The sequence below is a fragment of the Dendrobates tinctorius genome, unplaced genomic scaffold, assembly GCF_039654945.1.
Source record: "Dendrobates tinctorius isolate UK_male_01 unplaced genomic scaffold, ASM3965494v1 ptg000135l, whole genome shotgun sequence".
Taxonomy (NCBI): Eukaryota; Metazoa; Chordata; class Amphibia; order Anura; family Dendrobatidae; genus Dendrobates; species Dendrobates tinctorius.
Genome location: NW_027361803.1, coordinates 8020112 through 8044494, shown reverse-complemented (window position 1 = coordinate 8044494; position 24383 = coordinate 8020112). Strand labels below are relative to the sequence as shown.

Genomic DNA, 24383 nt, shown 5'->3' with positions numbered 1-24383 from the left:
AATGTTCCCATCACACTATGGCTGTGATCGTATCAAATTTTGTATTTCATTGGTGCAAAAGTTCAAAATTCAATCATCGTATCTGAGGGGAAGAGGGGGGCATCATGTTCTTCTCCTTTCCATACCTCCGGTCATTTCAGGTCCTGTAGAGGTCTGTCCAAAAACTTCCAAGATACATCTGTTTTTAGGGGGTATTAGCATTAACCCCACCCTCTTATCCATTTTGAGGGGCAATACTGCAAAAATAAGACCGTTTGGCAGTATGCTTTTGTCTTGACAAACATGGAAGGCGTAAAGAAAGCACAGGAGGAGCAAGCAGAGGATACAGCACTTTATAAAGCCCATTCGGCGGCCATTGAATATTTATGGAAACCAGGTGTTCAAGCACCAACTTCCTGATGGGCATGTGCTAATTCAGATTATTGAATGTGAACAAGCAGTGCTGCAGTGTAAAGACTAATGGACAGGCTATCTATTCTATTATTTCTAAACACTGTTTTTTGATGACTCCTTTCTATCCCCGTTCATACTGCACCCACACACACAAATTATATACCATTTGAAAGGTAAACTTGCTCCCTTCAGCATGAAAATAGGCAAAGAAATCACACATCCACGATTTGATCACAAAATACAGTTTAAACCTTCATTTTCATGCACCACAGTACCCCAAAGCACACTACCAACACATTTGTATACATGCACTGCTTTTTCGCTGATTACTTCGCCCCACACACACACACGATACACCATATGAAAGGGAAACTTGCTCCATTCAGCAAGAAAACAGCCAAACAAACCACACATCCAAGATTTGTTCACTAAATACAGTTTAAACATTCATTTTCATAAACCTGCAGAAAGACACAATAACCTGCAGGTGGCACCTCAACCGGAAGACATTTTTTGGCCTCTACTTATCAAACAAATTTATTGTATTACCAATCTACATATATAAATACCTGTCTGTGTTAATCAGCTCATGAAATACATTTACATTTGACCAGCTTGCTTTTTCTGAAATTGCCTGTGCCCCCGACGACCAATGTGCGAAAATGTCGCACGGGCCAAGCTACCGTATATACTCGAGTATAAGCCGACCTGAGTATAAGCCGACCCCCCCTAATTTTGCCACAAAAAACTGGGAAAACTTATTGACTCAAGTATAAGCCTAGGGTTGGAAATGCTCCATAGATTATTCCCCCATATGCTGCCCCCATAAGAAGCTCCATAGATTATTCCCCCATATGCTGACACCATAAGAAGCTCCTTAGATTATTCCCCCTTATGCTGCCCCCATAAGAAGCTCCATAGATTGTTCCCCCATATGCTGCCCCCATAAGAAGCTCCTTAGATGATTCCCCCATGTGCTGCCGCTGCTGCTGCATGTAAAAATAAAAAAAAGACCTACTCACCTCTCCGTCGCTGGGTGTCAGATACTAACCTGTCCTGCGTCCATGGCTGCTCACCGCTATCTGCCACGTCATCAGTCAGTGACGTTCAGACTGCAGGGGGCGCGGCGCGCACTAACCACGTCACCGCGCCCTCTGCTGTCTGAAGTCACTGACCGATGACAGACAGCAGCAAGCAGCCATGGACGCTGGACAGGTGAGTATCGCTATACTTACCCGTCCTGATGCTGTCTCTTGAGCCCCCAGCTTCTCCGCGCTCTCTCTTCCTGCGGTCACGTGATACCGCTCATTAAAACTCATGAATATGCGCATAGCCATGAGTTTTAATGAGCGGCACCACGTGACCGCTGAAGGCAGGAAGAGAGAGCGCGGAGAAGCTGGGGGCTCAAGAGACAGCATCAGGACGGGTAAGTATGACCTGTCACCCCCCCGCCCCCCTCCCCCTCCGACCCCCCCCGATGTATATGACTCAAATATAAGCCGAGAGGGAGACTTTCAGCCCAAAAAATTGGGCTGAAAATCTCGGCTTATATTCGAGTATATACGGTAGTTTTTCATAAAGGGGTAATGTGGTTCTGCTCACTTCTACATGTGAGGTGTGTGAGGTCAGTGATGTCTAGGCTACAGATATCTGACATTCCCGTGTGCATGAGCAACAGTCGGGGTTGGACTGGTGCATCGGAGAACTGGAGAATCCTCTGGTGGGCCCTGGCTTCTCCTCCAAGGGCGTCTGTAGTGCTAGTAGTAATTAGTGGAGGAGAACCCAATGCCACCATCTGGATATCAACAATATTTACGTAATCACGTCATACCCGATTGAATCAGCAAGCAGAGCCGAACCCTAATATTGTGTATTTTATGGCTATACAGTAAGATTCAGTGTCTGAAAAAAATTAGCCCAGTCCGAAAAAAAAAACCTCTGGTGAGCCCACTGTTCTTATTATTTTTCTACAGTTTCCCACAAATATTTTTTATTTCTCGATTGCAGGAAGAAATACAGAATAACCATAGAAAGACGAAACCACCACGACGACTGTAACATCGGCAAACACCGACAGCTGCGGGAGGATTCCATACGATCCAACTTCTCCGCAGCCTAGAAATATTGTTTTGTACGAAGATGCAACCAAAGACATCGTCACACGGGGAAGGAGTTCTTGTAGAAGGATAGAGTCCCGGTATTTTTTTTTTTTTTTTGGTTTATTTTTTTATTTTACTCGTTTTTCAAAAACTCAGGAATGATTTTCGAAATCATACGATGCCACATGGCCTTCATCTCATGGAAAGGGACAATTTTCACGATTTACACTTTTTTTTTTTTTTTTAATATCTGCCAGATTAAGGAAACAATAGATTTTCCTTTTTTTTTTTTATATATATATATATTTTTGAGCAAAGGAAGACGTTTTTAACAAGCATCATTTCCATTTTTTCCAAAATTTTTCATGTTAAATTCTATTAAAATCAAGAAGAAAAAAGGACTAAAATATTAGAATCCAGTATTGAGAAAATATTTTTGCTTTTTTTTTTTTTCTATTAATTTGGTTTGACCTGCAAATACCAGCTATCTACTCCAAAGGGTCGCCGGGTTAATGCTCAATGTTTTTGATACTTTTTTTTTTCCGAGGTACACTAAACAGCTCGTATTGACTCTCGTGAATCAAACACACACAGTGAAGCATTGATGCTTAAATTCGGCCCATCTTGTTAAATTTCTCTGGTTTGCTCAGTCCCTACACAGATATTTGGGATGACGTCGAGACGTAACTGAAAGGTCAACCTTGTGTGAGCGCACAGGCCATGATTGTAATCCTGTGGATGTGTAAATGCTTTACCGTAGAGTGGATTCAGGATAACTTTAGCTGGACGGCTAATTCAGGTTTTATATTGTATAGATTTTTATTTAATGATGAACACTTATCATTGCAGGTCATATCTATGGCTCCTACTAGTTCCTATAAAACAGATACAAAATGAAAAAAAAAAAAGAAAAAAAAATCCCTAAATTTGGATTAAGATGGGATAAACTCATATATAGAATTTGATTTCATTTTCATATACTTTGCAAATTGTGCATAACAATACTCTGAGAAAGTAAAAAGGCAAAATTTGGGCCAATTTTTTTTTCAATAATAATAATAATAATAATAATAATAATAATAATAGTAATAATTGAAAAGAAAAAGGATTTTCCTAATTTATGACAACCCCTTTAATAATAGTTGGAAAGAAAAAGGATTTTCCTAATTTATGACAACCCCTTTAATTATAATAATTGGGGGGAAAAAAAATAATTTTCCTAATTTATGATAACCACTTTAAAATTAGTGCCACCATAGCAATCAATAGCCAGACAGGCATTAAGGGGTTATTCCCAAAATTACAAGTTATTTCCTACCCATAAATTGCTGATCGATTGGGATCTGACCATCGGGACCCCCCAGAGATCCTGAGAACAGGGCTTTGTAAACTCGAGATCTGGACTCATCCTGAATGGAGCGGAGGTGCTCATGCTTGATCTTCGCCCCATTCATTGCGGAATAGAAGAGCGCCGTCTTGGCTTTCTTCTACGCTCCCATAGACAATGGATGGGAGTGGAAGTCGAGCATGCGCACCTCCGCTCCATTCAGGATGGGTTCAGTTCATGAGTCCCTGAGCCCTGTTCTTGGGATCCTTGGTTGTCCTAGAAGTTGGACACCCAGTTATCAGTAAATGAACTCAGATAACTTGTTGTTCTAGGAGTTTCCCCTTAAAGGGAATCTGTCACCTATTTTTTCGACTATCAGCTGCCGGCACTGCCATCAGGGGCTTATCTACAGCATTCTGTAATGTAACCTGAAAGATAAGAAAAATTAGTTATATTATACTCACCCAGGGGCGGTCCGGGTCCGGTTTTGGTCTGATGGGTGTCGCGGTCCGGTCCGGTGCCTCCCATCTTCTAACGGTGATGTCCTTTTCCTTGCTTCCCGTCGCGGCTCCTGCGCAGGCGCACTGCTCTGCCCTGTTGAAATGTTGTGTTACAAGGTGGTCAGTCAGATGAATGACTATCCAAGACAAAGCTGTACTGGGTCCTGGGCATGGGACCCCCCTTTGTGACCTCAGTCTTTAATAGGGCACACAGGGTTGACAATGCTTGTCCAAGTCAGGAGCAAGTGATAATAGGAATCAACTATTAAAATGTAGATTTTGGATATTTTTAAAAAAATCTAAACCAAGATGAAAATCTCAAGTGCAGCGATATACTATTATTATTATTTATTATTATTATTACAGTGTAGTTTTATTGGAAAAAAATAAAAATGTGTATCACTTTTATTTGAGAGAAAAAAGGGAAAAAAATAAATCTAAAGCTGATATAGAAATAACATCCTAATTTAATATTTTGATTGCCTTTAGTTGAGCTGTGTTGTGTTTTTTTTTTTTTTTTTTGCGCTCTTATTCTGATCCCAGTCCCAATGTGTGAACGCAGCCTAAAGGGGATCCTCAGATCGTCATGAAATTTGAAATCCATCGCCTTTGATTTATCAGGTTCAGTTTTGCTTTTTTTTTTTTGTATGTGAAAGTGAAATATTTTCTGGGCCTTTTTGAAAAAGTGTCCACAAATTCTACCAAATCGATATCATGTTGAAAAATGTAAATATTTTATCCTATATACTTGTACAGTAAATAATTTAGACTTTTGTTAGTAAAAAAAAACATTCCATTCTAACATTTTATTGTTTAACAGTCATTTTAAATATTATTTGTCACTTTTTTTTTTTTTTGGTAATGGTTTTGTGTGAGAGGAGAAAAAGTGCTGAGATCACACAAAGTAGAATTTTTGATCAGTGTTCACTTGTAAATAAATGTTTATTTAGTAGAAATATTGTGTGTAATTGACATTCAGGAATGTTTTTTTGGTTATTTTTTATTTTTCTTATAGGTCTAGTTTTATTGGAATTTCTCATACAGAACTTTGGAAAGAAATCAACATCGTTGTATTTAGGGGCATTGCTACAAAGACAACTACACTCACACTCACTCATACTGCTTAAATAGTATACAGGAACAAAACATCCTCACATTGTTCTACTGGGTTTTAATAAAAATGGCGATTTAGGTAATAAAAAAATAGAAAAAATTATAGGAATTGTGTGTGTTTATAGACAGAGATAGATAGAGAGATATATATATATATATATATATATATATATATATAAATATTTTTTTTTTCTTTTAAATACCTAAATTGCTAAACAATTTATCTAACACCCCCCCAAAAAAAAAATTGATAAAAATTGATAAAATTCTCTTTTCTTAGTAAGTATTATAAATGTTGCAGGTGCCATTTTTAAGTATTTTATATCTGGAATTTTACAGAAACTTGAAATTCACATTTGAAACATCGATTTGGTTTGAAATAACCAATAATTTACAATGGCCAAAATTTTGGAAAATTCTGTTCCAAGTGTTCTTGAATATAATATCCAAACATCTCCAGTTTGTCGCGATAGGTTTAGTTTAACATTTTATATTACGTATTTTTAATCGTTTTCTGTAATGTTTTCTCATCCATAGTAAAAGGCACCAAATATTTACAAGCTGCTTTTTTTTTATAATTTAATACCAGTAATAATCCCACAAAATTTCCAGATTTTTTTTAAATCCATTTTCCTGAATTTCTTTTATACAAAAAAGTAACAGTATTAAATGGGTATTATCATCTCTCTCAATTTGTAGGAGGTGTAATAATAATTATATTAGCAAATACCTCCAAATAGAAATGTAGCATAGATCTCCTGATTAGCTATGTCACTTACTGTACATCATGTGCAGGGCATTGCAGTAGCTTAACTGTCACTATATGACTGGTCATAACTATGGATACCTAAGCTACTGCAATGCTGTGCACATGGGGTAAGTGAGTTAACTAATCAGGAGAACTATACTACATTTCTAATTGGAGGTATTTACTAATATTATTAATATTACACCTACTATATATCGGTATAGGATCTTGCATATTGGTATACCCCTTTAAAGCTTAATTTCTCTGGCCAAAGGTTCATTTATTTTGTATGACACAACACTACATTCTATATTCTTTTAGTTTAAAACGAAAAACCATTTTTTTTTCACCGGTTTTTGGGAGCAGGGGGTATAACATTTGACATCTGTCCGTTTACCGTAAAGCACTTGACTGACGGTGCTGTAATATTATTGTCTTTTTTTTTAAACCACTATTGTTTTTATCAAGTTTGAAAGAGAATTTTATCTATAGACTATAAATAAATTTATTAATGTAAAAAAATAAAATAATTCCGATTTCTTTTCCACATTTTTCGGTGTTCTATAGATATTTAATATTTCCATAGCTCCTCAGCTGATTGGCATTTTTTATACTTTACCCATGTACTGAACGATAAGCTGGTATTTTTGATTTATCGACTACCATACTCTTTAGAAGCTAAAAGTTTTTTTTTTCTGTATTTTTGTCCTCTTTGTACTAATAAATGGTGATTAAAAATATAACTTTTTTTTTATTATTTTTAAAGTGAAATCGGACACTGTGGTCATACATATGTAGGGCAATGCTTGACAGATTATGGTGATTTCATTATGTATTTAGTCTACAGGTTATGTTTTTTTTATTAACAGCTTTACTATAGAATATGGTAAGCCAACTACAGGAATCCAAAAACTTACATAAAAATATGTCTGTGCTATTCACTATTATATCATCATAAACCACTCATCGATCAGGGTTTGGCTAAGGGCTGATGTACACTTCCGCATTTCACCTATAGACTTTTATGGGGCCCTACAGTAGCTCTATATACTTCAGATCTAAACCAATGGGTACCGTTGCCACAAAGTGTCATGTGACCTATACCTCAGAAGGCCAGCTTGACCAGACATGACTGTAGACAGAAAACCATTGCCCAGATCGCTCTTGAAGCCCAGAGAATCATGTTAAAGGGGGTTGTCCAGGACTTTAACATTAAAGGTCTATCCTTAAGCTAGGTCATAAATGTCTGATCGGTTGGAGTGTCACCTGGCACCCCTGCCGAGCAGCTGTTCCCGGTGATGGATGGAACTGTTCAGTTGCGTAGCTGCACAGCACCGCTCTGTCGACTGTATGGTAGCCACAGCCAGGTACTGTACATCCGCCCCTATTCAAATCAATAGGTGGCGGATGTGCAGTGAAAAGCCGCGGCCACTATTCCGTTGACGGAGCTGTGCTGTGCCACTAGGCGACTGAACAGTTTCGGACGCTGCCAACATCAGGAACAGCTGATTGGCGGGGGTGCCGGGTGTCGCACCCCAGCCGAGCAGACATTGATGACATATCCTAAGGATAGGCCATCAATGCTAAAGTCCTGGACAAACCCCCGTGAAGCTATTTTTGCCAATTTCATTGGCAGAAAAAAGTTTGTCACGTGGCTAAGAGGGTTTGGTTAGTGGAGTCAAAAAAATCCCAATGTACTATAATTTACGCTCAAATATTTTTATACCTCCATTAAATTGGTGCATCATATTCCATCAGTAGAAACTCGATTGGGGCAGATTCGCTCAAATTTAGGGTTAAAATTCGATTTGCATCAAGCTAATTTGGTGCCAATTGCATCTGCTAAGAAGAGGTAAAAAAGAAAAAAATAAACGCATACTCGCCTCCCCATGGTCCTCCCCATACTCCTCTCGCCACTGCCGCTCCTTTCACTCTTCTCATCCTTCCGATCTTCTGGCGAGTGCTGCCACTTTGAACGGTTATATGTGCCGCACCCCGTGTGGCAAGGGGGCAACCGGTATGTAAAGGTCCAAGGAAAGGCGAGTATAAAAGTTTATTGTTTCTTTTAACCCCTTCCTGCTTTCAGACTAAAGCTAACTGGACCACCATTTTGCTTGATCAAATTCCAAAAAGTTCAAAATTTGTAGTAAATTCAATTGGAGTAGAACTGAATTTCTCATCAGTATAAAAGAAGTCCAGTTTAGTTTTGCCCATCAAACAAAACTGATCTGAACAGCACAGTGATATACTCTCTTCCTAGGAATGGTGCCAACATGTTTTTTGTAGTTTTTGGATTTCTTAAAGGAGGAGTTCTCGCAGTCTTCGATATGCTATTGTACTGATGTAAGCAGCTCTGCCTGCAAATAATGTGATTTTTGTATTTATTGTTTTGTAGAGCGCGCGTCGGGGTGACGTGAATGTTTGTTTCTTTGTGTAATGTAATTATTCTGTCAAAGTGATGAGTCGGTCAGTTGTGCTTTGTGTCATATCTGTTCACTATTGTGTACATCTTTGTAAGCATTTTTCTTTTCATATCCAAATGCAATGATACGTTCCAATTAAAAATAAAGGAGTTAGATGTCGTTGGTGTTACTGGGTTTATGTCCACTGCATTGTTGATCACGTGGCTTCAAACCATAAAAACTTAACATGGCAACATCATTTTTTCGATGGCCTCTAAAGAGCTGTACATACTCGGTTGCTGCTCTTTTCTTTTAACGTATGGCAAAACCGGCCTACATACAGTAACTGGATGAAAAGTTCACATGGACATCAAGGCAAATGAACCCAGTTACATAAGGTTCATACATTCAGCTTGTAAGGAGACTTTAGGGCAAAGCTCCCTGGAAAAATATGCAAAAAAATGTCCTTGACTGGAAGAAAACTGCATCTATAATGCCAACTTCAAGAAATCATCCAAGAGAAAAAGCACCAAAGAGAACCAAATAATAAAAGATATGAAATTTTATTGATAAGTTATATAAAAAAAATTTATAACTGAAAATAATTGGGTATATGACAGTGGTAAACTAATAGGGTAGAACCACAGCAAAAGTCAAGAAAACCAGCAGGCATGTAAATAAACAAAAAATAAAAACCAACAGTTTTGCTCAAAAGTGCAAGTGCATACGTGCAATGTAGTATCTCCAATGGTATAACCTGGAAACAAAGTACCATATATACTCGAATATTAGCCGAGATTTTCAGCCCATTTTTTTGAGCTGAAAGTCCACCTCTCGGCTTATATTCGAGTCATATACCTGGGGGTCGGAGGGGGAGCGGGGGTGTCACAGATCATACTTACCCCATCCTGGCTCGGTCTCTGCAGCCCCCCACTTCACTGTCTTCCTTCCTGCCTTCAGCGGTCACATGGTACCGCTCATTAAACTCATGAATATGCGCATATTCATGAGTGTAATGAGCGGTATCACGTGACCACTGAAGGCAGGAAGGAAGACATTGGGAGAACGGGACTGCAGACACCGAGCCAGGATGGGGTAAGTATAGGCTATATTCACCTGTCCCCGGTCCATCGGTGCTTGCTGCTGTCTGATGTGTCCTCTTGTCAGTGACATTCAGACAGCAGGGGGTGCGGTGATGTGGTTAGTGTGCACCGTGCCCTCTGCTGCCTGAACGTCACTGACAGATGACGGGCGAGCAGCGATGGACGCAGGACAGGTGAATGTCTCAGGTGCCGGGTCCTGAGGCAGCAGCGACACCGGCACCTGACACCCAGCGACAGAGAGGTGTCATTTTTTTTATTTTTATTTGCAGCAACAGCGGCAGCATATGGGGGCATGATATGTGGAGCAGTATATGGGGACAACATATGGGGGCATGATATATGGAGCATTTTGTGGGGGCAGCATATGGGGCCATAATCCATTAATCCATGGAGCAGCATATGGGAGCAGCATATTGGGGCATAATCTATGGAGCATCTTATGGGGCAGCATATTCTATGGAGCATCTTATGGGGCAGCATATGGGGCATAATCTATGGAGCATCTTATGGGGCCATAACCTTTATGGAGCAGCATATGGGGCATATTATTCTAGGGAGCATCTTATGGGGCCATTATTTAACCTTTGTGCAGCATTATATGGGGTGTATTTTGTATGGAGCATCTTATGGGGCCCATCATGAACTGTATGGAGCATTATATGGGGCTCCTGATTCAATATGGCTATTCAAAAACATTTATGCTATGGATGTCTCAATTAATTTTACTTTTATTGGTATATAAATTTATTTTTGAAATTTACCAGTAGCTGCTGCATTTTCCACCCTAGGCTTATACTCGAGTCAATACGTTTTCCCAGTTTTTTGTGGCAAAATTAGGAGGTCGGCTTATACTCGAGTATATACTCTATGTCCAGTTCAGGAGAAAAGGGACAAGTGTCCAAGAAGGCTGTATGCCAAATCAAAATGTAAAGTGCTCAGCAAATAGTGTAAAAAAAAAAAAAAAAAAGTGTGACCGCGTCTTCGCCATTGCAACCTATTATGACATTAGCGTCGCCATGGCAACCATTATGACATCATAATGGGGCGCGGGGCTTGATACACACACTCTTTTCCCCCATTATGTAGATAGGGGCAAAATTGTTTGGTGAATTGGAATGCGCGGGGTTAAAATTTCGCCTCATATCATAGCCTAGGACGCTCTCGGAGTCCAGATGTGTGACTGTGCCAAATTTTGTGGATGTAGCTGCGACGGTGCGGATGCCAATCCCGGACATACACACATACATACACACACTTGAGCTTTATATATTAGATATATTTGTAGAATTACTTAGACCTGTCAAGTTCACGTGGTAGTAAACATGGGGAAAAGGATCTAACTATGAAAACACAGCACAGACCCCATCCGTTCCTGTACAGACTAAAGTAACTGGTAGCGCAGATCATGGTGTCTCCAATGCAACCAGGATAACCCCAGACGATCGAACTAGTGGAAACTTTGACCTGGCTACCTGAAAGGCCGTTGAGTATAACATGGACCTCCTAAGGAACCGAGGGAGAGTGCAGCGTGTGAGCAGGTTGTGGGATGCAGTGATAGAGAGGAGGAAGAGCAAGGGTTAACAATTTTTAATAAACATGGGAATACTCCACGCAGGGAGGTTCACAGTTAAATGGATTAAACTAGTGTTTCCCAAACTCCAGTCCTCATGGACCCTACGGGTCATGTGTTCAGGATTTCCATAGTGTTGCACAGGAGAGAGAATTCCTGATGCCTTGATGATACTTCCATCTGTGCAATTCTATGGAAATCCTGAAAACATGACCCGTGGGGTCCGTGAGGACTGGAGTTTGGGAAATACTGGATTAAACAGTGCAATTTGCAAAGGATATTCTGAGTTAAAGGATCAGGTGACGGCAGTTCCGGAGAGTACGGTTAGCAAGTCAGTAGTCGCTCAGACTATGAAGTCAGTAGCGTCGGCAACAGCTGGCACGGTGTCTTTTCCAAAGGGGTCCTGTGGGCATCAATACTATCACGATGACCCGTCCTGTGTGACGCGACCCGCAGGCCGGTAACTGAAACTACAAGACGTGGCACGTGATACTGTCCTGTGTGACGTGGTCAGCCGGCCGGTACTACAACATCAAGACACGGGGAAAGGGGAAACAGTTTCAAAGGTGGGCCCTGCGATAGGGAAAGGGGACGTGGAGACCTCCTGCACTCCCCTGAGTCAGTGTCCCTAACGCTCCTAACGTTCCCTATGCCGGTTCCGCACTGGGTGCCAATCAGGAATCTGTCGCCCTAGCACACCCTACACCTATCCCTTGCTAGGGAGCTAGGTGGCGCAGGCACTGGCCCCACCGCTGTACTAATGCACACTAAGGAAAAACACAAACAGGGAAACACCAGTTAGCTTTACTCTGTTGCACTTGCTCCTGGCAACAGAGCAATCACACCTGCATTATAATCATGTGCACTAACTAAAGAAACCAGAGTGCAATGACGCTCACCACCGCCGGGGGCAAATTTAGAACAAAAGACACCACAGTGCAATAATCCTAATGGCCACCGGGGGCAAAAACCAAACTTAAGCACAGCTTAAGAAGAAAAGGTTACCTGTGCTTTTTATCAGTCCTGATCCAGCAAGGATCATGACAAATGCCTTGTCTTCTGGCGGCAGCGGTCGGTCTCCAGTACCTTCCGCTGCCCCTAGTCCATATGCTGCAGTGCCTGACAAGGGTGTGGGCCACAGTCCTGTACGAGCCCAACATGGCCCAGCAAATATACACTGGCAAAATCAGGGTGCAAGTGTCTGTCCCGTACCCATCACTCTTATGTGGCACATGCACTGTACTCACAGACATGGAGCGTACGGCGTCTTGCTCTCTGGTAGTCACCGGGCACACACTGCACATCTCCCTCTCTCTGGTCCCCACTGGGAGGTGATGGATGATGTACTGCATGATGCTGGTGCTTCCAGGCCGGAGCACTCCTCTCTCTGAACTGCTGCAGCACACATGGTTCCTCTCCTGGCAGCGTTCCCTCTGGAGTCGGTGGGGCCGGTAGCAGCACCGGTACTCTGTGGGGAGTGGGAGCGTAGCGCGCCGCTCGCCTGACTGCATGCTACTCTGGGTTGGCGCCAAACTGCGCTGCTGCGTGTGCTTTTTGTTTATATCCCCCACCCCCCTCGATCAGGAGGAAGGTCCGGCTTGCTAATGCTTCCCCCAGACAACCGAGGATGCAGCTTCAACAGATCCGGACCCAGCATGCAGGTACCTGCGGTACGGTCGTCCCCCTAACACAGTGTAAGAAAGAAACCCCAGCGGTAAACTCATCTGCTTGGCCTAGATACTCTGCAGTGGGAGCAGAATGCCAAGCAAAATCCACCTAAAATTATCACCAACAGAGAAGGCTGGCAGAGGGGGGTTTAAATAGTAGCACCTGAGGTATATGATAGGACAGGCTAAATAACTAATGAAAAACACCAAGGAATGGATAAAGGCAAAAGGTAATCAGCACCCAGATGGCTACAGAACCTGCTGTGGCTCAGTAGACAGAGACACCGACAGAAGAGCACAGGACCTCCAAATCAAATCCTGAGGCACGGGAAGGGCTCGTGCAGTCATCTGGCCATGGCTTTCCTGACCGGTACATCACAGCCTCATAGGAATTGTTACATTCAGGTAAGGAGAGCTGTGGCCAGTCCGGGCTCTGACCGATTTTGCACAGACATCTTCTTGAGCTCTAAGAAAGAATACTATCCTTGAAAAACAGTGATAGCACTCGTGCAAGAAAAATATAAGTGTAAATCAGCCCTTAGTGTTCTCTCTTCTGTAGAAGAAATGATTTTATATACTGGTGCTTCTCACAAAATTAGAATATCATCACAAAGTTAGTTTATTTCAGTTCTTCAATGCAAAAAGTGAAACTCATATATTCTATTGAGTCATTACAAACAGAGTGCTCTCTTTCATGTGTTTATTTCTGCTAATGTTGATGATTATGGCTTACAGTGTAAGGATTCCGGACTTTCCTTTGTACCTGTTTTGCCTTGATCCAAGATGGAGCCTTGTATCTCGCCCTGTCATGGAACTTCTTGTCTTTCCTGATTATTTAAGTCCAGGTCGTATGCTCCTCTTTGCCTGAGTATTTTGTTGCTGTTGGCTCCTAAGCTCCTGCCTGAGTACTGTTGGACTCCCTGCTGCTGCTGCTCATTACTCGGTGCTCTGCCTCTCCGAATTCTGCTGCCTACAGTCCTCTGGGTGTCTCCCTGGTGCTGTCTGAGCTTAACTACTGTCTGGATTGCTAGTTAGAGCTATTCGCCCCTGGAACTGCTGTGGCCAGTAAGGAATCCTGACATCATCATCTCCTCTAGGTCTGTGTTTGTGTGGGCTGCGATGCTGGACTTGTGCGGGACTTTCAGCCCAAAAGGTACACATAGTGACCTTCTCTGATTAATGCCACTTCTATATAATGTTGGACTTCTACGTTTAAGTGCCGTGTGCATTTCCACCCTTATGGTTGCTGGACTTCTACATTTTAGTGCTGTGTTCGTGCTCATTCTTAAATATCGCTGGTCTGCCTTATTAAATGCGGTGTGCTTACTCACATACTTTCTGCTGGACTTCTACGTTTAGTGCCTTGTACACACCTGCGTTATATTACTGTTGGACTGGTTATGCTAGCGGTCGCTTCCCGCTCTTCAGTTACTCTGGACATTTATATATTGAGTTGTGCATTCGTTACTATTGCAGGAAGTGCTCTGTTAGTTTTGTCACACTTGTTACTTATTTGCATCAACTTTGGTCTCAGTTTCATATTATCCCATGCAATCAGATTCTGTAGTACCCATATGATTGTTAAATACAGCCAATGAAAACCCAAAAGTCATTATCTCAGTAAATTAGAATACTTTATAACATCAGCTTGAAAAATGATTTTAGAATCCGAAATGTTGTCCTACTGAAATGTATGTTCAGTAAATGCAGTCAATACTTGGTCGGGGCTCCTTTGGCATCAATTACTGCATCACTGCGTTGTGTGGCATGGAGGTGATCAGTCTGTGGCACTGTTGAGAGAGGCCATACTGGGCCGCAGGCCTTAAAAGGGAGGCCGACATGACAGGGTTGAGTGGGAATATAGTGAGCTGGAGTTAGGGATTAAGATGGTACTACGGAGTTAATGTATTTGGATAAGGTGGGGGCTAGTGCTGGGATGAGGGGGAGGCGGGGTCAGAGCTGGAGTAGGAGCTATCATTCTAAAGACAGTGACCATCTTAGTGTGGCAACCATTTTAGGTTCCCCCACATAGTGACAAGGAGCTGCGGAGTTTTTCCTGAAGAATCTGAATTATGGAGGTGGAATCAATGCTCCAACAACTGATGTATGCTGAGGAGTCGCAGGGTGCTGGCTGGATGCAAACTACATCTACTGCTACATAAACTTGCTACAGGGAGCTGTGACCGGGTCACCTCAGGCACTGCAGGATGGATGTCGGCCGCAGGAAGCTAATTCTCCGGCATACCTTAGTCCGTAGGTCCCCTTCTGGTTCGGCACCGCATCAGGAGCCCCTACTGGGACCCTCCGGCTCGGGGTGTGAGCTGTAAGTCTGCAGCTCACGTTACGAGAACCAGGAGGAATCCGATTAGGCGGTGGGGCCTGCAACGGAGGACAAGTCAACCTCCCTCTCTACATCGTCACAGAAGGCTTACGGTCCAGGTGCGGCGGACGCCCTGTCAAATGGCAGATCCGCTCAGCGTGGTCAGGAAGATACGGTGAGAGGGACGGGGGCCTGGTACGCAGGCCCCTCAGCGAGGATACCATCGCGTGCGGCAGCCGGCCGGCACCACCCATTCAGCAGCAGAAGGGGCGCTTCAGCAAGATGGCAGGCAGTGTCAGGCTGGCCCGGGGGCAAAGAGCAAGGGGGAGCCTGATGGAACATGCAGGCAGCTGATCGATCACCAGGATGGCGTGAAGCATTAGGACACTGCAACATTTCGGGGACCAGCACGAATCGATTCAACCGGATTCAGGATCTGCGGCTGCTGGGATCACAGCACCCAGGCAGCCAGGTGAGACTGATCATTTTGTCTTTACTCTTAACCCCTTTGCTAGCCTTTTATGAGTGTATGTGTGAGAAATTTTGTTTTATTAAGGGGGGCTAGCGGAGGCATGATGTTTATTTTGCATGGGCTACGGAAGTTTGCCCGGTTATAGGGATCTGGGATCCATACGGTATTTAGGCAGGTTATGGGGATCTGGGATCTCTACGGGTTATGGGGATCCAGGACTCCTCAAGGCAGGGTAGCACCTTCCGCAGCAAGGCTGGGTAGTGCTTAGGATAGGTGTTTTTTAAGGCGATATGAGTGGATGAGATACATACATCCAGTTCAGCATGAAGTGCAGCCCATTAGTGAAGGCAGGAGGCGAGAAGGAAAGAGTGGATTCATTGCTATTAGATGAGTATGCTAAGGGTGAGGTTTGGGTTTGAGGGGACTTTGGGGGTGCACTTGAAACATGGGGTAGGGGACACGATTTGGAAAGGACAATACGTTGAGATATTTTCATTGCTTCAAGTGGAACGTTTTTAATTTAGACAAGGTGATGTGAGGAAAAAGAGGGTTCATTTAATTTGGAGAATCTTCTCTAATGGGTACAGTTATCCGCTATACTAGCTATCGTTATTTACGAAAGGTCCCCGGAGAACTGCTTGGGATTTGTGGTTACATGGATATGATTGGTGAGGGTTTTGTATCTTTTTTTTTTAGGTTAAATATGTTGAGCAGTTCCGACAGTGAAAAGCAGGATAAGGGCCCCGGGTAGGCTGGGGCATAGGAAATTGTTTCCTGTTTGCACCGGGACTTTGTAGAGGTCAGGAGACTTGGTGGCAGTGGAGTGTTTAATATTTAAGTAGGTCATGGGGTGGTAAAGTGTTTCATGGGAAGAAAGCAAAGGAGATAATGAGGGAATTGAAAAAAGGGTCGAGGTCATTGTGTCAGGAAGAGAGGCTTCCTAAATAGGTGTCTTCATGAGACGGCAGCCCACGGGTAAGAGAGAGTTTTAGGGATGGTTTTCAGGATTCCTCTTGTTGACGTTAAAATTTGGTTGTCTACCGAAACTTGAAGTGGGCTTTGCTTTCTACACAATTATATAAAGATGTGGCTTTGGGTAAAAGGGCTGGACTGTTTGAATAGGCTCTACTTCAACAATTTGAGGGTTTCAACGATTTATGTGGTGGTAAATGGAGGGGCCTAGTACATTTAAAGAAATTCATCACAACTCTTTTACGTAAAGGTCATCGGTAACTGAGGGTATTGACCCTCAGTTGGGTTTGGTGTTGTACACTTCTTTTGTTGCTGCTATGGATTGGGTACGGTTGTGTTGAAAGGGAACTAGGCCAAAACGGATAGTATGCATTGGTTGGGTTGTTTTTTAGGGATCGGGTTTCTTTGTTGATCATTGTCTACTTATGGGGTGTCCCCTTTCATATTCATATTCTTGTGACGCTTGGTTGGTTTTTTGGAATGGTCGCTTACAGAGATGTTTGTTTTCAATTCCTCTATTCATTAATTGGATGAATTTTTGGTCACTGGTTTGGCACAGGATCCTGATTGTTCATTCTATAATGGATAATGGAGAGCATGGCCAGGAAGTTTCGGCCACTTAAGTGGCCCAAAAAAAATACGGTGGGCCCTGTGACAGTATTGAGTTTTTTTTTTTCTTGGGTATCAAATTGATACAATTTGCGTTGGACGGCAGGTCACCGGTTAAAATGATGGCTGACATGAAGGCAGAAGCGAGTCGGTTAATTTGTAGATGGTGACGTTGCGTGAGGCTCAATCTCCACTGGACAAGCTAATTTTGCCTGTAAGATTATGCCATTGGGCAAAGTGTTCTGCCGTCGGCTATCTATGGCGACAGTGTCTACACATTTGTTTGCCTCAAAAGAGAGTTGTATAATAGCAGGTCCATCTGGATTGCACTGGTGGATTAAGATCCTTTTGTTGGCTTGATGGGTCAGCATGGTTTCGATTTGTACATTTCAGTTTGGGTGGTTGGTAGAGTCGGGACAAAGGGTTTGGTTTAGTAATGGTGGTTGGTAGAGTCAGGGCCAAATGTGGAGAGTAATAATGGTCTGGCGTATAATCGGGTTTGGGTCAGGTATTCCCAATCATGGTGGAACTATCATTGTAGGTTAATGGAGTTCTTTTCAGGGTGGAAGATTCGGTTTGGTTTCGATTTCAAAGGTTTGGGAGGATAGGCCCCTAAAATTCCTTACCTCCTCCCGAGCGGCCATTGGGACAGGGTCTTACAGCATTCGGTTTGGTTGGGCCTAATTTGACTCGTGGTTATCAGCTGAAGTTGGGCGTGGCGTGAGTTACTCTATTCTATTCTTGAAGCTTTTCCTGGTCCACAGTAGGAGCGAGTTAACAAGGTGGATGTGTCCGGTGGAGTTCTGGAACTTTCCATCAGGCAGTAATGGCAGTAAGGGATTTATTGTCTAGGTCTTTAATGTATGTGGACATAATATGTTTAGGCATGTGGTAATTGGGAGAATTGGAGGTCGGCATTGGGCAAAGGGTTGGAGGAGGAGAGCAATTCGGTGTTATTGGTTGGGTATAGTCGGGAGAAGAGTTGGTCTGTTCCTAAATTGAATAAATTCATGTCGGATATAGCTTTTGAATTTTTAAGTTCAGGGGTATTTAGGATTTAGCAAAAATCCTTCTGGTCTAAGGGTATGGGACGGAAGTTGGCTAGTTTTTTATCATATATTTACTGATTTTGTCAACCAGCTAGTGGATGTCTGTTCCTCTTCACGGGAGTTACCTCCTTTTCAGGGTGCTTTCCTAGCAACCTTATTTTGGGTTTTTTCTTTTCAATTGAGGGAGTTCGTCGGTCCTTCTAGATTTTGGGAAGGAGTGCTGCGGAAATGGGATGCGAATGGGTTTGAGAACAGAGGGACGACATTTATCCGTACCTCCAAAACGAATGTCAAAGGCAAAGGTTGCAAGGTTGTTTGATGTGGTTAGTTCTCCTTATATGTTAAGTGGATTTATATGAAGAGTTCTTTCTGTGGATAATGGGCGCGTTGGGAGCCCTGTTATTGATCCATAAGGATGGTTATTTTTTGTCACATTTTCAATTTGAGGCAATTAAAAAGGTGTTTGGGCTAGGAAGTTATCCTTTTTGAGGATTACAAAGGGCATTAACTTCTGATGGGAGCAGCCATGGAGACAGTCAGGAGAGGCTTAGGCTAGGAAGTGACGAAGAGGATCGGCTGTTGGGAGTCTGTGAGGTTCTAATAGTACGTTGGCCCAGCATTGATTTGTTTAAGTATGGATAACTGCGCTGGTGGATTATAGGACGTTCATTTGTCTTCTGGGCAGCATTAAGGGCAGCGGTCTGCCTAGATAGTTGGCAGCTTGGGTGCCAAGGAATCTAGCGGTCTCACGGTGGATCAGAAGGCGGGGGGATGGTTTGAAAACAGTTACGCTCCGAATTTAAAAGATTTGTTTGCTTGGGCCCAAGCTTCAGATGTACTGGCAATTCATCTGGGACAGATTGGTTTTTGGAAAAGGCCTTGCAGGGATGTGATTAAGGATATGAAGTTGATATGTTGCAGCTATGGCTATGTCTCCTAGGTTTTGGTGGTTGGGTATGATATCGTTTTCGGAAAGGTGTGGCATGGAGCGAGGTCTGTTCAGTGAGTGAACAAATCTGGGATCAAGGTGAATAAAGCAGTGTCCTGTCTTTCATGGCAAGGAATGGGGAGGTTGTGGTGCGCCACACGGAGTTGGAATTTGGTAAACGGGGAATTTTGGAAGAGGAACAAGATCCGCCTAAACAGGGTCGGTTTGGATACGTGGCATTTGGTGGAACCAGAGGACATTGAAAAGAGGCTCTGATGTGTGGAGGGACATAAATGTTTGAGGTATCAAAACATTTATGTTGGTGGCGTGGGGGGGTCCTCGAAGTTGGTGGTGCTGGTAAATAGCGGTTCGGGGGGGGATCTCAAGAGGTCCTGGACTCCCCCCTGGGTGGATTCAAGTGGACGGGTAATTGAATTATCCCACGGAAGGGATTAAAGTGGACCCGTGCTTAATGGTAATGGAAACTGGCCAGGTGGGTTGATATGTGTCTCTGAGCTGGTGCTTAACGGCTAGAGGCAAGACTCAACCTGGGGACCAAGTTGGGAATATCAAACCTGAGTTTTATGGTTTTGGTAATTGAATTATCCCGCGGAAGGGATTAAAGTGGACCCGTGCTTAATGGTAATGGAAACTGGCCAGGTGGGTTGATATGTGTCTCTGAGCTGGTGCTTAACGGCTAGAGGCAAGACTCGACCTGGGGACCAAGTTGGGAATATCAAATCTGAGTTTTATGGTTTGGGGCTTCGAGGACCACCCCTTCTGGGACGTTGTGTTTAAAATGTTATGTTATATGTTTAATAAAAGGCTGCTGTGGCCAATTTATCCAAATACCTCTGGAGTGTTTATTTTGTTGGGGTATGAATCGATGGGGTTGGGTGGCCAATAAGAGTTTTAAATAACTTTGTATGGAAGCTCACATGAATCACGAATACCCATTTGTCAAGAGAGGCCGTACTGGGCCGCAGGCCTTAAAAGGGAGGCCGACATGACAGGGTTGAGTGGGAATATAGTGAGCTGGAGTTAGGGATTAGGATGGTACTACGGAGTTAATGTATTTGGATAAGGTGGGGGCTAGTGCTGGGATGAGGGGAGGCGGGGTCAGAGCTGGAGTGGGAGCTATCATTCTAAAGACAGTGACCATCTTAGTGTGGCAACCATTTTAGGTTCCCCCACATAGTGACAAGAAGCTCCCACCCACCCTCCCTTAATTAGTTTTTGGTTAGGTAATCGCTATGGGGTTAATCTTGTGTTAATAGGTTTCTTTTTCTTGTATGGATATGGGCGGTATTTAGGGGTTGGGGTTATAATTTGTTTTGTAAGTCTGTATAATTACTTGTCACGGCAGTGTGGCGTGGGGGGGTCCTCGAAGTTGGTGGTGCTGGTAAATAGCGGTTCGGTGGGGGATTCTTAAGAGGTCCTGGACTCCCCCCCTGGGTGGATTCAAGTGGACGGGTAATTGAATTATCCCGCGGAAGGGATTAAAGTGGACCCGTGCTTAATGGTAATGGAAACTGGCCAGGTGGGTTGATATGTGTCTCTGAGCTGGTGCTTAACGGCTAGAGGCAAGACTCGACCTGGGGACCAAGTTGGGAATATCAAACCTGAGTTTTATGGTTTTGGTAATTGAATTATCCCGCGGAAGGGATTAAAGTGGACCCGTGCTTAATGGTAATGGAAACTGGCCAGGTGGGTTGATATGTGTCTCTGAGCTGGTGCTTAACGGCTAGAGGCAAGACTCGACCTGAGGACCAAGTTGGGAATATCAAATCTGAGTTTTATGGTTTGGGGCTTCGAGGACCACCCCTTCTGGGACGCTGTGTTTAAAATGTTATGTTATATGTTTAATAAAAGGCTGCTGTGGCCAATTTATCCAAATACCTCTGGAGTGTTTATTTTGTTGGGGTATGAATCGATGGGGTTGGGTGGCCAATAAGAGTTTTAAATAACTAGGTATGGAAGCTCACATGAATCACGAATACCCATTTGTCAAGGGGTTATGGAAGCCCAGGTTGCTTTGATAGCAGACTTCAGCTCGTCTGCATTGTTGGGTCTGGTGTCTCTTGACTGTGGAAACTTCACACTAGACCTTCAGCAGCTTGGATTGTGGTCTCTCCACTCTTCCTCCAGACTCTGGGACCTTGATTTCCATATGAAATGCAAAATTTACTTTCATCTGAAAACAACACCTTGTACCACTGACAACAGTCCAGTTCTTTTTCTCCTTGGCCCAGGTAAGCTGCTTCTGGCGTTGTCTATTGGTCATGAGTGGCTTGACACAAGGAATGCGTCACTTGTAGCTCATGTCCTGGATACGTCTGTGTGTGGTAGCTCTTGAAGCAATGACTCCAGCAGCAGTCCACTCCTTGTGAATCTCACCCAAATTTTTAAATGGCCTTTTCTTAACAATCCTTTCAAGGCTGCAGTTATTCCGGTTGCTTGTGCACCTTTTTCTACCACACTTTTTCCTTCCACTCCACTTTCCATTAATATGCTTGGATACAGCACTCTGTGAACAGCCAGCTTCTTTAGCAATGACCTTTTGTCGCTTACCCTCCTTGTGGTGTGTGTCTTCCCACTGATTGTGGAGCTACTGAAACAGACTAAGGGACCTTTTTAAACACTTAGGAAGCCTTTGCAGGTGTTTTTTGTTAATTCTAATTCTAATTTTCTGAAATAATGACTTTTATGTTTTCATTGGCTGTAAGCCATAATCATCAACAATAAAGGGAGCCTGTCAGTCACCAGTTTTGGCCATCACCTTTCAGGGCTGATATACAGCATTCTACAATGCTGTATATCTGCTCCCAACCCAACCTGTAAGAGAAGAAAAATTACTTTTATTATACTCACCCGTGGGGCGGTCCGGTCCGAGCGGTGTCGCTCTTCTTGGTCCGATGCCTCCCATCTTCTTGCAATGCCGCCCTCCTGCTTGCTTGGTGTGGATGATGCGTCCCTGCGTCATCCACACAGTCTCCGTGGCACCTCGCTCCTGTGCAGGCATGCTTCTCTGTCCTGCAAAGGACAGAGCAAAGTCCTTCAGTGCGTAGGCGCTGGACCACTCTGACCTTTCCCAGTGCCTGCACACTGTAGGACTTTGCTCTGCCCTCAACAGGACAGAGAAGTACACCTGTGCAGAAGAGAGGAGCCGAGGAGACTGTGTGGATGACGCAGGGACGTGTCTTCCGCACAAAGCAAGCAGGAGAATTGCAGCGCAAGAAGATGGGAGGCACCGGACCAAGAAGAGTAACTGATTCTGTCTTTATTTATAATTGTAATTTAAAACCGTAAAAAATTTTGGTCCAAACATTAGACATTCATCAGTAACAGATTGCCCAAAGAAGAAAGTATAGGAAGTCAGCAAAAATAGCAATCCATGCATTGTCCTTTCCTGGAGCGATGGATACAGCTCTTATGCAGGGTAGCTGGGAGCCCCGAGACTTTAAGTAACTTCTCTCCGCTCCTTTATACCAGATTCGGATGCCTCATATGTAAATTAAATAAAAACAAAAATAGTAGCAAAACGTAAGCAGCCAGTTTCACTGACACGCAGTAGCTAATCTCCACAACGTCCACTCCCAAGGAACATATTAGGTATTGTAGACATAAGTCCTAAAAAACAGCAAAAAAAAACACTAAACACCCAATCCATTATGGATTTGGGCAAGTTTCTCATCGTCAGTAGAAGGTGACGTCATTAGAACCAATTAAGTATGATGTTTGCCAGAAGTAGTTCTACTTTACATAAAGTGACTACAAGCAGACCAGGCCAAAAGGGTCTCCTCATCTCACAGTGAGACGGGTCTGGGTTATGTACGTACTCCGCCAGTGACAGCTACCATGTGTAGGAACGTTTACCAGTAAATCAAAAGCTGCACTGTCCAATGAGGGTTCACATAAATAGATAGGGGCCACATAAGGAAATATAGACGCACATTATTAACTCAAATTTGAAGTTTGGATCTATGGAAGAGTCTGCAGGAGGAGAGAGGTGGCATCAAGACGAGACCCCCAGTGACTTCATGCAAAGGCTGTATGTAAAATACGTAATTAGGAGCTTAGAAGTTATACTTATTATATGCATGCCGGGAAACTTCATGTTTACGGTGCAGGGTTATAGATGACAATTATAGGGCGGTGCTCTGAGACAGTTTACTTGCAGTTAATAATTGAGCAGCTGATTGGTCCTCAGTAGGGATGAGCGGACCTGTGGATGTTCAGGTTCGTCAGGTACGACCAAACTTTTGTCCAAAGTTCAGCTGCCAGAGCCCCATAGAAGTAAATGTGGACTCAAACTTTGGTGCTGTAAAATGGTTGTAGTAAGGGCTAGGGGGTCTTTCTGTTCTTCCGGAATTCCAAATACTAAAAGAGACTTCTGAGAGAAGTACATGTTCGGAGTTCAGCACTGGACACTTGGTTTCCAGTACGAAGCCTCCACTTTACAGTTCAGGTTTGGTCACCTCTACTCCTGAGAGGCTTTGCTGGGACTTCCGCTGGGAGAGGGGCTGAGAGAGCTGCTTCTTTTATTCTCTAATACATTTTATACAATTATTTGAGAGCACACCTTTTGGAAACTGAGCATTCTATTCTTATAACCTATGCAGGAAGCTGGAGCTTGGCGAGGGATGTCACTAAAATATCATCAAGGGAAAAATAAAAATGAAAAACACTAGGCCTACGCGGCTAGCGATTAAGAGCCTTGGTGCTCGAAACGCATAGACCTAGTGTTTTTCATTTATTATTTTTCTTTTGATGATATTTTAGAAATTGGACATGCTTGATCGACATCACTCCAACCATAATTTGCCCCATACACAAGTGACCGACATAATTGTAATGTGTGTGGCCAGCTTAAATCTCCATCCTTCAGTTGGGTCTCTTGAATGAGAACTAGTTCTCCCTTGAGTCATATCATACCGATCAGGGGGTGAAACCCCCAAAATAGTTGTGTGCCGATGGTTGCTTCATGGCTGATTTGGAATGGTTTTCTTCCTCCTTCACGAGCGCTCATATAGATATCTGTTTGAGTTACATACATTATAACAAGTATATGTATTCATTCCTATTACTCTGACAGCAGGGAGAAAGTACAG

The 24383-nt window shown here is 43.3% G+C and overlaps 1 protein-coding gene across 3 annotated transcripts in view; it reads left to right on the top strand.

The window, feature by feature from the left end:
- The window catches only part of NPR3 (natriuretic peptide receptor 3), an 80157-nt gene extending 71395 nt beyond the window's left edge, over nucleotides 1-8762 (top strand). For all 3 annotated transcript variants that reach the window (XM_073543897.1, XM_073543896.1, XM_073543895.1), the window contains exon 8: nucleotides 2401-8762. In XM_073543897.1, coding sequence (XP_073399998.1) covers nucleotides 2401-2512 — 112 coding nt within the window. In that variant the 3' untranslated portion in view covers nucleotides 2513-8762. The remainder of the gene's footprint in view (nucleotides 1-2400) is intronic.
- The last annotated feature ends 15621 nt before the right edge of the window (nucleotides 8763-24383 follow it).